This window comes from Urocampus carinirostris, chromosome 18 (genome assembly GCF_059441175.1).
Source record: "Urocampus carinirostris isolate Australia breed hairy pipefish chromosome 18, RoL_Ucar_1.0, whole genome shotgun sequence".
NCBI classification, from domain to species: Eukaryota; Metazoa; Chordata; class Actinopteri; order Syngnathiformes; family Syngnathidae; genus Urocampus; species Urocampus carinirostris.
Window position 1 is genome coordinate 14,498,180 of NC_142366.1, and position 14,275 is coordinate 14,512,454.

The window sequence follows — 14,275 nt, forward strand, 5'->3', positions numbered from 1 at the left end:
CACAATCCAATTACTCGAATGCCTACGATAGTAAAAAGAAAGGATTAATGCAATTGGAATACTTGCAGCCCGACTCAGACTTTTCTCGAATTATTGTGTGCATTTGCATGGCTTTATACAATCAAAATACTGGCAATATTCTGTTTGCCATCGGATTATTGCCTGCATATAAACAAACCTACTGTTTGCCTTACTCAAACATGCAGGCCAACGGTTGCACCTTTTCCTGAGTGACAATGAAGGAAGTTCAAACGAGACTTATGTTGTTTCTTGTAATGTGTCAAAGGGATGTTGACATAAATAACAGTGCGGCTGGGTCGATGTTTTCTGCATTGACAGATGTAGCAATAACAGAAACACGAGGCCTTCATCTCCAACCAGCATGTTCAAAAATTTGGAATGTGGTCAGAAATCCACAAAGAAAAAGATAAAGCAAACGTGAGAGCCTCACAGCTGTTTGTTTTAGGAATGAACTCCAAGCAACCACATGCAAGATTCCTATGAAACTATTTTGTAAACGCGGTCAGGAAATAGTGTCAACAATTGAATAATCAAAAAACGTTTTCTTTTAAAATATCATACAGTTGAGCTTTTGTGGTGGGGCGGTCAATGGAACAAATGTTGGGCTACACAAGTCAGATTCTAAAGGAAAAAAAACAAATTGAGTAGTTCCGACTTCCGAGAAGAAGTGAAATGCAGTCACATATATGCAAAAAAAAATCTGGGTAGTGTTTTGTAAACCTTGTAAATACAGCCAATGAAATAACTCAAAACAAGGTGTATATTGAACACTGAAGGACGTAGCAAGCTTTATTCAGACATAGCATCTAACAACAGTGGCTGGTATCAAGCCATAACCTGCAGCCAAGTGGCTAATATGAGTGGCCAAAGAAGGAAACCGTAGGTAAAATAGGTTGAATATGACTAGCTGTACGAAACAAACTTTATCTGACCAGAGCAGGAAACAATAACAATAGCAGCGAGCCATAGCCTGCAGCCAAGTGGCTCACGTGAGTGGTTCGAGAAGAAGACAGTGGAATAAAAGTGCAATGGGACTTGGCAACCATCATAATCCTAGCTATGGAAGAAGCAGGTAAGTGCTAAAAGCAGCCCCAGGACACACTATTTTAGCAAAATGGTCATTTGGGCCCCCATTAAAGGGAAATGGCAGCCAAACACGTCAAATTCTTCAAAGGTCGTCTAAAGTTGATTAATATAAACCTATTGTTTTGTCCCTAGTTTGTCCTTTGCACTTCTGACGAGTCGTCAAAAGATACATCATAAATAAACCTAAAAGTATACTTAAGGGACAGTGTGTATTATTTAGCGCCACTTAGTGGTAAAATAAATTCATTTAGGAACAAAAACAATATTGATTTAAATAAGCAACATATAAGCTTCATATGAATATGCATTTTAAAATACTTAAATCAAGCAATTGGAATTTATTTTTCAAAGCACCAGACTAACCTAGAGGAAGATAACATGTTTTCCTGCCATCTTACGTTAAAAAGCTTGCAAAAGGCCATGCTAAAAATGAGAAGAGATATGGAGCATTTTGGTCCTTTGGAGTCCCTGCAGTTTGTATTCTTCCCTATCTATTTATTTTGACACTTATTTATTTCAAAAGTGCAATTTTATTGAATTATTCATGTATCTAAGGGACTTATATTAAATTGTATTGAACTTCTTATAAAAAAAATATTTATGTTTTTTATGTAATCATTTTCTAATTAATTTATCCATGTCTTGACTTGACCTTGAAAGAAACATCTCCTGGATGCAACTGGGACGCATCATCAGTGATGTATTTTGGGTTCATTGAGTCCATTGAAAATAGTTATTTATTAATTTTAATACATGTATTGTTTAAATATAGATATAGAATTTAAAATACAAAAATATACAACACAAGGAGCCTTTAATAGGTCAATTGCCTGTCAATGCGTAGGTCCGGCTCATCTCTGAAGAGCCGGATGACCCTTTACAACAAAAAACAACAGCGACCAGGTGATGAAGGTGCTTTATCTGAGTCAGATCAGGTAACCTATCCTGCTACTGGCAACCATGGAAACCAGTACTATCTGTTTCATTTGGGGGAGCAAATCCCTACCCCCAAAAAAAACTGCTGGACAGACGAGGGCGCCCCTAGGCTCTACTTACCCAAGATGCACCACAGGAAATAGTGCCCCTAAGACCCTGGTGAACATCCGTGAACATGTGTTGTTGATTATTATTTGTATCATTGGTGTTTTATTTAACTGAATGTACAGTTTTTACACAACTTGGAGTTGCTATATAATAAACACTGGGGATTTTTTTCTCAATGAATAATTAGAGATCAATTATTACACACTGTCACTTTAAAGTGTAAGAAACACGGGTAACCTTTTGGGGTGGGTAAAACAACTTTAAAAATCCTTATTTATCCAACACAATTTGACTTTGCGGGGGGTTTATGCCCTCTTACAGTGGGTTAACCCTTCAAAACAAAGGAGTAGGACTACACAATGAACAAAAAGAAGTACAGGGCTACACAAAGAACGTATTTACCTGCAGCAGCTGTGCGAATAGCATGTCTAGATGCAGAATTTTTGAAGGCTTAAATAAAAAGCCATTTTTGTGCACAATGAGTGCGATTTACCTGAGAAAGCTGTCTTGGATCCGGAGCCCCGAAGAGCGAGGAACTGGAGCTGAAACTGATGGCTCCCCTGCGGCTCAGGACGTGCTTGGGAACCGGCCTGTCCAGAGGCAACACCGGTAGTTGATAGCATACTTCCATTGAACAGTCGTTAACAAAGAAAATACTTAGAAAAAATAAAACAATGTCAATATCCGAGTTCACAGTTGAAGGTGTTCATTGTGGGGACAACTTCCACCGATCCAGATCGATTGGTGCCATGGTGGTTCCGATGAATTCTGAACGGAACCTCAAGGGGATCCTTTCCTCCTGATTCGGATCGAATCCAGATAGGATAGACGTCAAGATTTTGGGGTCATTTTCTGGGTCTTTAGGAAGGTGCTTCCTCATTTTTTTTTTTCAAACCCCTCCCCGACCCCAACCCCACTTTTTCAGCCTCTTCTTCTTAAAAACCCAAACGAACGTATTTAGGTAGTATTGAGGTTCACAACATGAAAAAATATCATTTTTATATTAAGGAGCTAGGTAGAAAAATGGAGCTTCGACGCTTCACGTCGACGTATCGAAACCAAAGGAGTGAGGTTGGAGGGGGGGGTCGACAACAGCGGTTTCTTTTTAAGAAAGGGAGAGGGTCTTTTTCTGTCTTCTATCTTTTTTTCAGTCATCTATCTTCTTGTTTTCTCCCCATCCGGTTTCCTTTTTTCCCCCTCGTTTGTTAGCACTAAAGTGGCCGCCGACCACGAAGAGAAAATGTAGTGGGGTGGCGGGGTAGGGGGGACCCCGACGTTTTTTGTCCCTATCTTTTCCGTCGCGCTCCCGGTGACTCCTCCAAATACATCGTGCATAAAAAAAAAAGAAAAATATAAGAAATGTGAAATAAATCGTCACCCGGGCTGTTGTTTCTTAAAAGAGCGACACCACCTGCTAGAAATGGTGCTGTTGTGGGGGAGCCACAACCAAAAAAAAAAACGAGAGGGGAGGGGGGAGGACGGAAACGCCTTCCGTGTACATTCAACCAATCAAAACACCGCTCTGACTGTAAACTCTACTTCCATTGGCCAAAGATAAACACCGCCTTCCTATTGGCTGTCTTCCACAAGAGCGATTCCCGACTGGTGATTTTCTCAAGGGTATCCCTCCACACAAGCGGGCATGCCCTGGAGCGGGGCTCCGCGAGCACGCGCGCGCACGCACTTGGGCGCGCGCACGCACATCATTGCCTGTGATTACCTTCCTCATGACTCATACTACTCAGGAACTCCGAGTGACTCAAGATATTTTCGAATGTAAAGCGCACACTCAGCAAAATGTTCCTTTTCTTGACTGTGTGTTAATCCAAATATACTATTGATTTTGCTGTGTGTGTTTAGGTGCAGCTAAATAAACACAGACCTCCCTCACCTTCAAAATAAACACTTAGCATTAAAGAGACAGTGTGTAATATTTGAGCACGAGATGACATTGTATTGTGTCGTGCAACTTAAAAGAAGTGCACAAGGGAGGAGAACATTCACCAAAATAAAAACTTTGGAGCCTCAAAGTGACCAAATTGCTTGTACTGTTATTTTTCTTCTCATTTTTTGCCCATTCTTTTGAAAAGAAAAAAGGGGGTAAAAGAAAGGGGAAAGTATAAGAAGAAAAATGTAAAGAGAAAAAGAAAAAGGAAGGGAAAAGGAAAACAAAAAACGAATAAGGAAAAAGATGAAAAGAAAAAGAAGAAAAAAATGTAAAAAAAAGAAAAAATAGGAGAAAAAAATGAAAAATTAAAAGAAAAAGGAAAACTGAAACAACGAAAATATGAAAACACAAAGAAGGGAAAAATATTAAAAAGAAAGATAAAAAAGAAAAACGAGAGAGGAAAAAATCGGAAAAGATTTTAACCTGGAGGAGGCACTGAACAGTACACACTGTCCCTTTAACGGAGACAATTTTAATTGTTCATTTAGCGATCGAATAATGTAAGGAAATGGAACAATGAAGTTTAATAGGATCCTCTGAATTCAAAGATATTGAATTTACTCTAAAACAGGCTTGATTACACATCTTTGCTACATAATATTGAAACGCCAACTAGTTCTAAATGAACAAAACATGAAAGTTAGAAGTTGTAGGTTAAGTTAAACCACAAACTAGTTCTACCTAGAATGACGACACTGGGAACAAATTCTCACTTGGAGAGAACACCTACATATGTTCCAACACCAACCAGACTTAACAGAGCAAAATATGAAAGGAAGAAGACAAGATATGTAGAAATGCTAACTAACTCTACCCGAACAAAATAAGATGGGGAGACAATGCAGGATATGTATGAATATTAATTAGTTCTAACTGAACTAAACATTAAATTAAAAGGACGCACGTGATGTTAAGGTACTTACCAGATCAAAACACATTTTTGAATACTAACTAGTTCTAACTGGACAAAATAAGAAAGCAGAGGATGCAGGGAACATACAGGTAACAAACTTAGACGTGAACAACTATATTATGCTCAAACACAATCTACCTCCAACAGAACAGAACATGAAAAGAAGAGAACACGAAACAAGCTGAAACACCAACTAGTTATGACTTATCAAAAAAAAACTAGAAATATGCGGAGAACATGCAAGTATTTACATGTAGATAGAACAACTGCAAAATGTTCCCACAGCAATAATCTCTAACAGAACAAAACATGAAAAGAAGAAAACGTGGAATAACCTGGAACACCAAATGTTAATAACCGAACCTAACACTGAATTAAAAGGACGCACGAAACATACAGGTTCTTACAAGCGGATAGGACAAGTCATTTATGTTCCAAAACCATCGAGGTCTAACAGAACAAAACATGAAAAGAGGAAAAGAGAAAACAGGACAGGAGAGCCATGATGACGAGAATAAAATATATAAACAGGCACATGAAATACATCTAACTGAACAAAAAACATAATCAAGAGGACACTGGGTAAAACAGGTACCTATGCATGGATAAAACGACTGCATAATGTTTTGAGACCAACCAGCCCTAACAAAACAAAATATGAAAGAATGATGATAGAAGAAGCAATCCGAACACGTGGGCAGAAAAAATGAGAGTGCAACGACTAACCATGAAACACAAAACACGGATTCTATCAATAGCAAACTGAACAAAACATTGAAGTGAGACACCACAGGATTTACTGGAATACCAACTTAATAAAACATGAAAGACAACACCAGATTTGAAGTAACACAAATTGCTATGACTTGACTTGCCTAACTCAACAAAGCAAATAAGAAAGAAAACACAGGATATATTATCACACTAAGTAGCTCTAACTGAACAAAACATGAAAGGAAGATGACACAAGGCATACCGTTTCCTAAGACTTTGATTACATCTGAATATTTAATTGAGAGAGTTCCGTGCACTGTGGCACAATGGATGTGTCATGGCAACAGTCGGGCTTTGTTCAGAGTGGAGACATAATAATCCCCCCACCCGCTTCAATTTCCAGGCCTCACCCTTTACTACTGTGCCTGCTCACCCCCTCCCCAACCCCGACATCACACAAAGGCATCACACATCCAGACGACAACAGAGATAAAATAATGCCTGTTTTTCAGTATATGCATGGAAAACAATATATATATACAAATACTACAAAAATACCCCACAGTAATACTAAAATACAAAAATACCACTACAGAAATATTACACCAAAAATACCAAACAAATAGAAACACAATAATACAGAAATACACACTACAGTACTACAAAAATACTACTATGGAAATACTACAAAAATAATACTATGGAAAAAGTAAAAAAATACAACTAAAATACAATAATACTACTACAGAAATACTTCAACTACAGTAATGCTACCAAATTACTAAAGGCATACTAAAAACATTTTACTATAGAAACACTACAAAAATTCTATCATGGAAATACTACAGAAATGTGAGTAAAAATCATGCGAGGATGAAATAAAATCGAATGCCTTTTCCTTTGTTATCCATAGTCGTATATACGGTATAAGCAAAAAATAAGGCCCGGTGGTTGCCGACCACTGCCTCAAAACATTAAAGGGACAGTGTGTAATGTTTGACCACTAGATGTCAACGTATTGTGTAGTGAAACAAAATAATGAATGCTAAAAAGTGCAAGGGAGAATCCAAACTACGGTGACTCAAAGTGACCAAAATGGACCATATTTCCCCCTTATTACTTTGACCCACCTTTTGTAGAACAAAAGAGAAAAAATAAAATACAAGAGCTAAAACAAAAAAAAGGAAACAAGCAAAAAATAGAAAAGGGAAAAACACAAGAAAAACCGAAAAGAAAAGCTGGAGAGAAGAAAAAGAGAGGAACGGAAAGGGGAGACAAAATAAAAACAGAAAGAAGAAAGAAGTAAATCAGGGGTGTCAAACTTATTTTAACCCGGGGGCCACACGTTAGAACAAACATTCTCTCGGGGGCCGGACTAGAAGAATAGAGGGAAGGAAAAAGAGAGAGAAATAAAGAAGAAAAAAATAGGGAGAGAAAAAGAGAGATGGTGAGACAAATAAAGAGAGAGGAGGAAAAAAAAAGAGAGAGAGAGAGAGAGAGAGAGAGAAAGAGAGAGCGAATGTGAAAAACAAAAGAGATAAAAAGAGAAAAAATGGTGAGAAAGAGAGGAGAGAAAAGAGAAGGAGAGAAAAAGAGAAGAGAAAAATATAGAAAAAGAGAGAGGGAAAGAGACAGAGAGAAAGCGAGGGAGAGAGAAAGAAATACAAGTACAGCGTCTTTGTGAGAGGCACCTGGCTTTGGCAACATCAAGTGGACATATTTCAATCTGCAGCTCGTTTTTCTCTTGCTCTTCTCTGAGCATTGTCTTGCGGGATGGATTCAACGAATTAGCGGGCCTGATCCAGCCCGCGGGCCGCCTATTTGACACCCCTGAATTAAATAGAAAATTAAAGACCAAAAGATGAAAGACCGGGGCGGGGAAGAGAAAAAAAAAACAAAGAACAAAAAATGAAGAAAAACAGAAGAAAAGAAAGACGAAAAACGTAAAACGGTCAGGAAAAAAAGGAAAAAGAAAAAGGGAAAAGGAAAAAAACAGACCAACTTTTAAGAACAAAAGCAACAAGAAAGAAAGAAAGAAAGAAAAAGACAGGTGTTTATTTTTAGGGGTACCCTTAGCAGCAAGATAGCCGCCAAATATGTCAGCTCCCAGTCGTTGATCCTCATCTTATTTCAAATGAATAAAAAATTCTTAACTTACACGTATTGTAAAAAATGTACATTTATATGTTACTTCATGTATTTCACTCTCTTTGAAATAATTGATGTGTCTCTTTACCACTAGGAGGCTCTAAATTACACACACTGTCCCTTGAAATATTCCCCATCCATCCTGATCTTCTTTTTTTGTTTTTGCTTCTTCTTTTTTTACTATTTTTTTACTTCTTTTCGTATCAACCCGTGTAAATACGAATTGAAAGCAAGCTGGCGGAGCTTTTGGCCCCCAGGGCGAGCAGCTGATAGTCCCCCAGGGAATGAATTCCGTGAGGTCCCGGCGTTCCGTCCGTTGGAGTAATTGATTAACTGCAGACACATGGGACATTTATTGGTTTATTTTGGGAGTGACATGATAATAAAACTTCAATCTTCCGATAAAAACGTGTCAAAACGCTGTTTTTATGAATAGAGGTGATGTTTACCATGTATTAATAGTTAAATCAGGAGTCACTAAACTTTTAAAAGCGCTATCAGTTTGATATGCCTTCCTAAAATCAAACAACTCGTTTTATTAAAATGATATTAATACGTTGTTACAATGTTATTAACAGATCATGATTATGAAATGTGGTATTAAAATGGGCACATCTAGTCAATCATGCTAGTTAGCGATAAAATGTCCTAGAAAATCACAATGACCCCCGCACCAGTGAGCTATTTTCAGACCCTTAAGTATTTTAAGTGGCTCCTTGTTATCATGAAAAACAATACTGTATTGTAATATATAAATCATTAATTTACTTAAAATTAAACGAATAATGATTTACAAAATCATTAGATGATAACACATTTGCATTTGGGGGGCTATAAAATATTTGCACAACTAAAAAAAACAGTATATTTAAATTGTAAATTACTAAATGTAATCGGATAAAAAAAACTTGCAATTTAGCACACTCTAAAGCGCTTTGGGAAGTCTTGACTTGAAAAGCGCTATAGAAATGCAGATCATTTCATTTTCATCTCATCTGTACTGTACTGTAGCGTCACCTTGTGGTTGACTCGTAATTTCATTTGATAATTCAAAATAAATTTAATTCGATAATTAAAACCCAACAGAACCGATGTATATATCTATGGAACTGGCTTTACGCGTGTATGGCCAATAAAATATTTTATAAGATATTAATACGAAATATCAACAGCAAAAAATTGATACTCGAGTCCTGAAATAAGTAATAAAAATTGGTATTTTTAGAGGGCAAATTACTACAAAGCTAGATATAGATATAAATACATATGTATGTATTTATGTATGAGTATATGTATATGTATGTACTGTATATATATACATACACAGTACATGCATATACACATGTATACAGTACATAGATAGATAGATAGATAGATAGATAGATAGATAGATAGATAGATAGATAGATAGATAGAGAGATAGAGAGATAGAGAGATAGAGAGATAGAGAGATAGATAGATAGATAGATAGATAGATAGATAGATAGATAGATAGAGAGAAAGAGAAAGGGATATATATATAGATAGATAGATAGAAAGATAGAAATACATAACAACAATTGGTAGTTTTGCAGATAGACAAAGAACATTTATGTGGATGATTACAAACAAGTATTACATACATTTATTAAATCAATTATCAAGAAATAAAAATGATGCAAAAAGAATGACATGTTACACGTTCCATGTCATTAAAACATTTAAGCATTTAAAATAGTGTCATCTCTATCCTACCGCTAGAATGCAGTACACGACTATTTCTGTGCTTTGTCATCCAGGCCCGATGTTCACCACAGTACTATGCGTTTAAATATTTTTCTAAATATCTACAATGAATTAACATGCATGCATTTTAAATAAAATAGTAAGGTAAATATGCAACGGTTATATGCGGTTTAAGTGTAAAAACGAACATTTTGCAAATGTTTAAAATATAAATAGTTAAATAGTTTTCCATTTCACCAAAAGAAAACGTTAGCTCAGATTCACTACTCGTATACGACAAATGACAATGTGTTGTTTAATATAAAGAATGAAGTAACAGCAAAAAATCCTTCGAGCCGGATTTGAACCAGCGACCTAAGGATGTCAGTGTAACCGCTACAGTCCTCCGCTCTACCAACTGAGCTATCGAAGGGATATCGATGAACGGTACGTTGGCGTATATGTAGGTCTGACACACAGACTGCGCAACTGTGGTTCTAAATGTGTGATATTGTGTACTTCTTTCATTTTTTAATGTATCAATTAATGTATAAGCCTTGGGTAATTTCGTCAAGGGCAAGACGTGGGTTTAAAAACCGTAAACTTAAAGATTTAGCGCCTCCTAGTGATATAAAAACACATTTTTGGGGAAAAAAAAAGGAATTAAAACTTTTATTGTTTAGTCGTTGGGCAAGAAGTTTCTTTTTTTTTACATAACATGAGGCTCACCTAGAAGGAGCCAATATTATTGAAAGCAGTGTTAGCTTACTCCACAAGTTAGCATCATGTCTCACATTTGTTGAGGCTAAGGCTAAAAACGGAACCTAAGGGTGTGGAATTATATAATGGCAGTTCAAGATAATTATAGCAGTTTTTAATTGAGCTAAACCAATATTCCTAATGTTATTTATGGTTAAACAATGAAATGAGCTAATGCTAATCGCTTTAGGTCATCTTACCTTTTTGACATAGCTGTAATAACTGTGGTAATCATAGCTGTCAACGTATACGTTTCACCGTATTTCATACGTTTTTTAATCATTTCAAATCGTGTATGCTGTATAACAATATTTTACGGGAATTAAAAAATAAAACAATCTCGTCCCTCGCCATTCGGCTCCAATCCAGATCGTCTCAGTCACTGTTACGAGAACGTCATCGTAGATTGCTAATAGTGTTGCAGTATTCTGCATATTCTGTCTGGCTGTGAGTAAATTGGTGCTCGTTGTGTTTGTAAGGTTTATTATCGCTTGTTAAGGGGATTTGCAACCATTAAACGGGAGAGCAATTGTTAATGGTTGACGGGTATGAGATCAAGAGAATTTAAGTCACTGTAAATTAAAATTACCATTCACACAAAACCTTTTTCACAGCACTTTTTTCTTGTTGTTTGTGCATGTAGGAGTTTGCATGCCCAAACTAGACGAGCGGATACTGGCTGTAAGGAGTCGTGAGCAGTCACGAACAGTGAGCAGTCTCCAGAGGTAGCCCCTGGGACTGCTCGTGAACTGGATTTTCCATATCCGTATATCGAGCAAGATTTTTGTCGCAAATACAACTTGTGTAGAGAAATTCTACTGTTCAGAGGCGCTCGTATAAAGAGGTATCACTGTATTTAAAAAAATTACACCCAAAAATTTGGATTAGAAAATGGAATCTACAGATTTTGGACAAACCAATACTCACAATGCTTTTTAGGGTTAACACTTGATAATAAACAAAAAGCTTATGCTAATCGCATTAGGTCTGCCTATCTTTTTGACTTACCGTAAATTCCGGACTATAGAGCGCACCTGATTATAAGCCGCACCCACCACATTTCAAGAAGAAAACCGATTTTGTACTTACACAAGCCGCACCTGTATATAAGCCGCATGCGCCCACATTAAACATATGTAATACAAACACAAATTAACCCAGATCCGACTTTAAGTCCCGCGATTGAAACTGAATGTCCTTCATTAAAGTACACAGTCCAAGTATCACAGCCGGCAAAATTAACGGAAAATGATACCGGTACTTAAGGTTTGATGCAGACCGGCAGAGTCCGGGTCCCGTTGAAAGTTATCCAAAGAAAAAAGTGCATATTTCCAAAGGTAAGGGTGGGAAAAATATATATCCACTATTGTCCGCCGTGTCCACAAACACTCACCTTTACTGGTCCCCACTTCCCTTCAGCCCACGTTTGTTACGCCCCTTCTTTTTAATTCGCCCGTCTAAAACATATCAGAATAAGTTTCCAAAATAGATACATTACATAAATATACAGTTGCAAATACATATTATACATGGTTACACATATTTACAAAGAAAGACGGTACACCGAGAGAGGTTTCAAAGCTTTAATAATAATAATATAACTTTCATCCCAAACGGTGCCTGACAGGGCAGTTAATGGTAGCAACACGCTAGCAACACGCTCGCAACACAGTAAACGGGTCTGTTAAAAAAAAACATACGGTACTTTAAAAAATCATGGTAAACCGTCCTCATCTTCCTCCTTAGAACTGAAGCCATCAAAGTCGTCTTCCTCAGTGTCGGAAAGAAACTTTGTCGTATAGACGTCGTCCCACGCTCCCGCAGCCGGTGTTATGCCGAGAAATGCCTCCCTGCCGAGAATCGCATCCCCTGTCGCGGGAGCGCGCACACGTCACTCCCGCTACTACAACCACTTTTATGTACCTCGTTTTATCTCACTTTTATATCTGTTGATGATTTGATAGTTTGTTTCAGCATAATAAGCTTTATGGTAGAGTGCATAATAGTTTAAATACGAGCGATTAGAGTCGAAAAAGGCAAAATAAACACGTTACCTGCTCAAAAGTGGTTTATATACGGTGTGCGTTACCGTTCGATTACATTCACAACAAATACAAGACAGAATGGTTTAAGTTGTACTACGTTCCCAACAAATGCAGGACGAAGTGGTCTTGGATACATGTTTGCAATTATATTACCGAAAAGTGAGATAAAACGAGGTAAAAGTGGTTGTAGTAGCGGGAGTGACGTGTGCGCGCTCCAGCGACAGGGGATGCAATTCTCGGCAGGGATGGATTTCTCGGCATAACACCCAGCTTTTCGGAACCCGTTGGTGACGGTGGATTTTTTGATGCTGCCCCACGCTGTCAGGATCCACTGGCAGACTTGCGAAAAAGTTGCCTTTCGCATGCGGCCAGTTTTAGTGATGTTGAGTCTTCCTCGGCACATATATTCCACCGGTCTAAATCTTACCTTTTGTACTCGAGCGCCGCTGGCGGCCGTTAGAAAAATTACATAAATTGGCCGCATCACTGAATAAGCCGCAGGGTTGAAAGTTTGGGGGAAAAGTAGCGGCTTATAGTCCGGAATTTACGGTAGTTGTTATAACTGCCATCTATTACTTTGTGCTTATTTTAGCTGTAAACGGATACGTTTTCCCCACGTTTTATGTTTTTTTTTAATCATTTTTAATTGTGTACAGCATATAACATTTTTTATATGGGATTAAAAAGAAACAGAAAAAAGACCAATCTCATCTTGCCCATTTTGGCGATTATCTGAATCGTTTCGGTCACTGGTAGCTGAGGACTTCAACATAGATTGCTCATGTTGCTGCGGTATTCTTTGTGTTTATTTTGCATAGTCTGTCTTGCTGTGGGTAAATAGGTGCCACGTTGTGTTTGTTATGTGTGCTATTGCCTAATAAGGGTAATTGCAATCACTACTAAAGTTTGCAGGTATGGTGTACTGTGTACATTTTATCATACTTAAAACTTTACTCTTCAAATTGGTCAAAGGATCGTCTCCATTACAGAAAGACTTCAAATTTGAAGCCTACCCTTATGGGAGAACAATCTGTTAGTGGTCCGTGTGATATTATATGGTGATTTATTTCCCAACCCGTTCTGAGACGAGGCATTTTTTTTCATTGAAAAACAACTCGAGGTACACCATCAAAAATTCATTTCCGGTACAAGTATCATGTAAAATTATCAAGTTGCCTAAATTGAGTTTATAAAGTTAATTTTTAGTCATTTGTGGCCACCATGGCTCAGGAGGTAACACAGGCTATTCCTTTTTGTTAACAATTTTGCATTAATTTTGAATGTTACTATATTCTAACCTGTTTTACTTCATTGTACGCTGTGATGCTCAAAATTTTAGAACAAAATCGTTTTCCTCAAATGATTTAGGATCTATCATCAGTGATGTCACACACTGCTGCGATCAATGTCGAGGTCCAGCTCATCTCTGAAGAGCGGGATGACGCTGTATCTAAGTCGGATAAGGGGTCTTCTGCTACTGGTAACCATGGAAACCAGTAATATCAGTTTCATGTAGAGGAGCAAACCCCTACCACAAAAAAACTGCCTGGAGACGGGTGGGCACCTACACGATGTACTTAACCAAGACACAAGAGGGGAAGTTTTGCCCCAATGACCAAGTTGGTTACGGGATCCGCGAACCGTGTGATTCTCTATACTCTGTCTTGCTGTTTATTATCCTTTAACAAGGTTAATTGCAACCATTAATAAGGGGAGTAATTGGCTGATGTTGACAGGTATGGGTAAATCAGAATAGCTTTATAATAGATCTCGATTTCAGGCAATAATGAGCGTTGACTTCATTATTACGCCGGCTGGTGGTATTTGTAGCAGTGTGATTATTGATGGCTAAAGCTAGGAGCACTGCACTATGTAAACAAAAGCCAAAAGTGT

At 37.6% G+C, this 14,275-nt stretch overlaps 1 protein-coding gene and 1 non-coding gene across 4 annotated transcripts in view; both read right to left on the reverse strand.

Annotated features, from left to right (window-relative positions):
• pde7a (phosphodiesterase 7A) overlaps positions 1-3,598 on the reverse strand; it is a 44,968-nt gene extending 41,370 nt beyond the window's left edge. For all 3 annotated transcript variants that reach the window (XM_088322485.1, XM_088322484.1, XM_088322483.1), the window contains exon 1: positions 2,645-3,598. In XM_088322485.1, coding sequence (XP_088178611.1) covers positions 2,645-2,782 — 138 coding nt within the window. In that variant the 5' untranslated portion in view covers positions 2,783-3,598. The remainder of the gene's footprint in view (positions 1-2,644) is intronic.
• A 6,327-nt stretch (positions 3,599-9,925) lies between these two features.
• trnay-gua (transfer RNA tyrosine (anticodon GUA)) lies at positions 9,926-10,011 on the reverse strand. The gene is given in 2 exon segments: positions 9,926-9,961; positions 9,975-10,011. It is a non-coding gene; the product is annotated as a tRNA-Tyr (tRNA).
• Between the last annotated feature and the right edge of the window lie 4,264 nt (positions 10,012-14,275).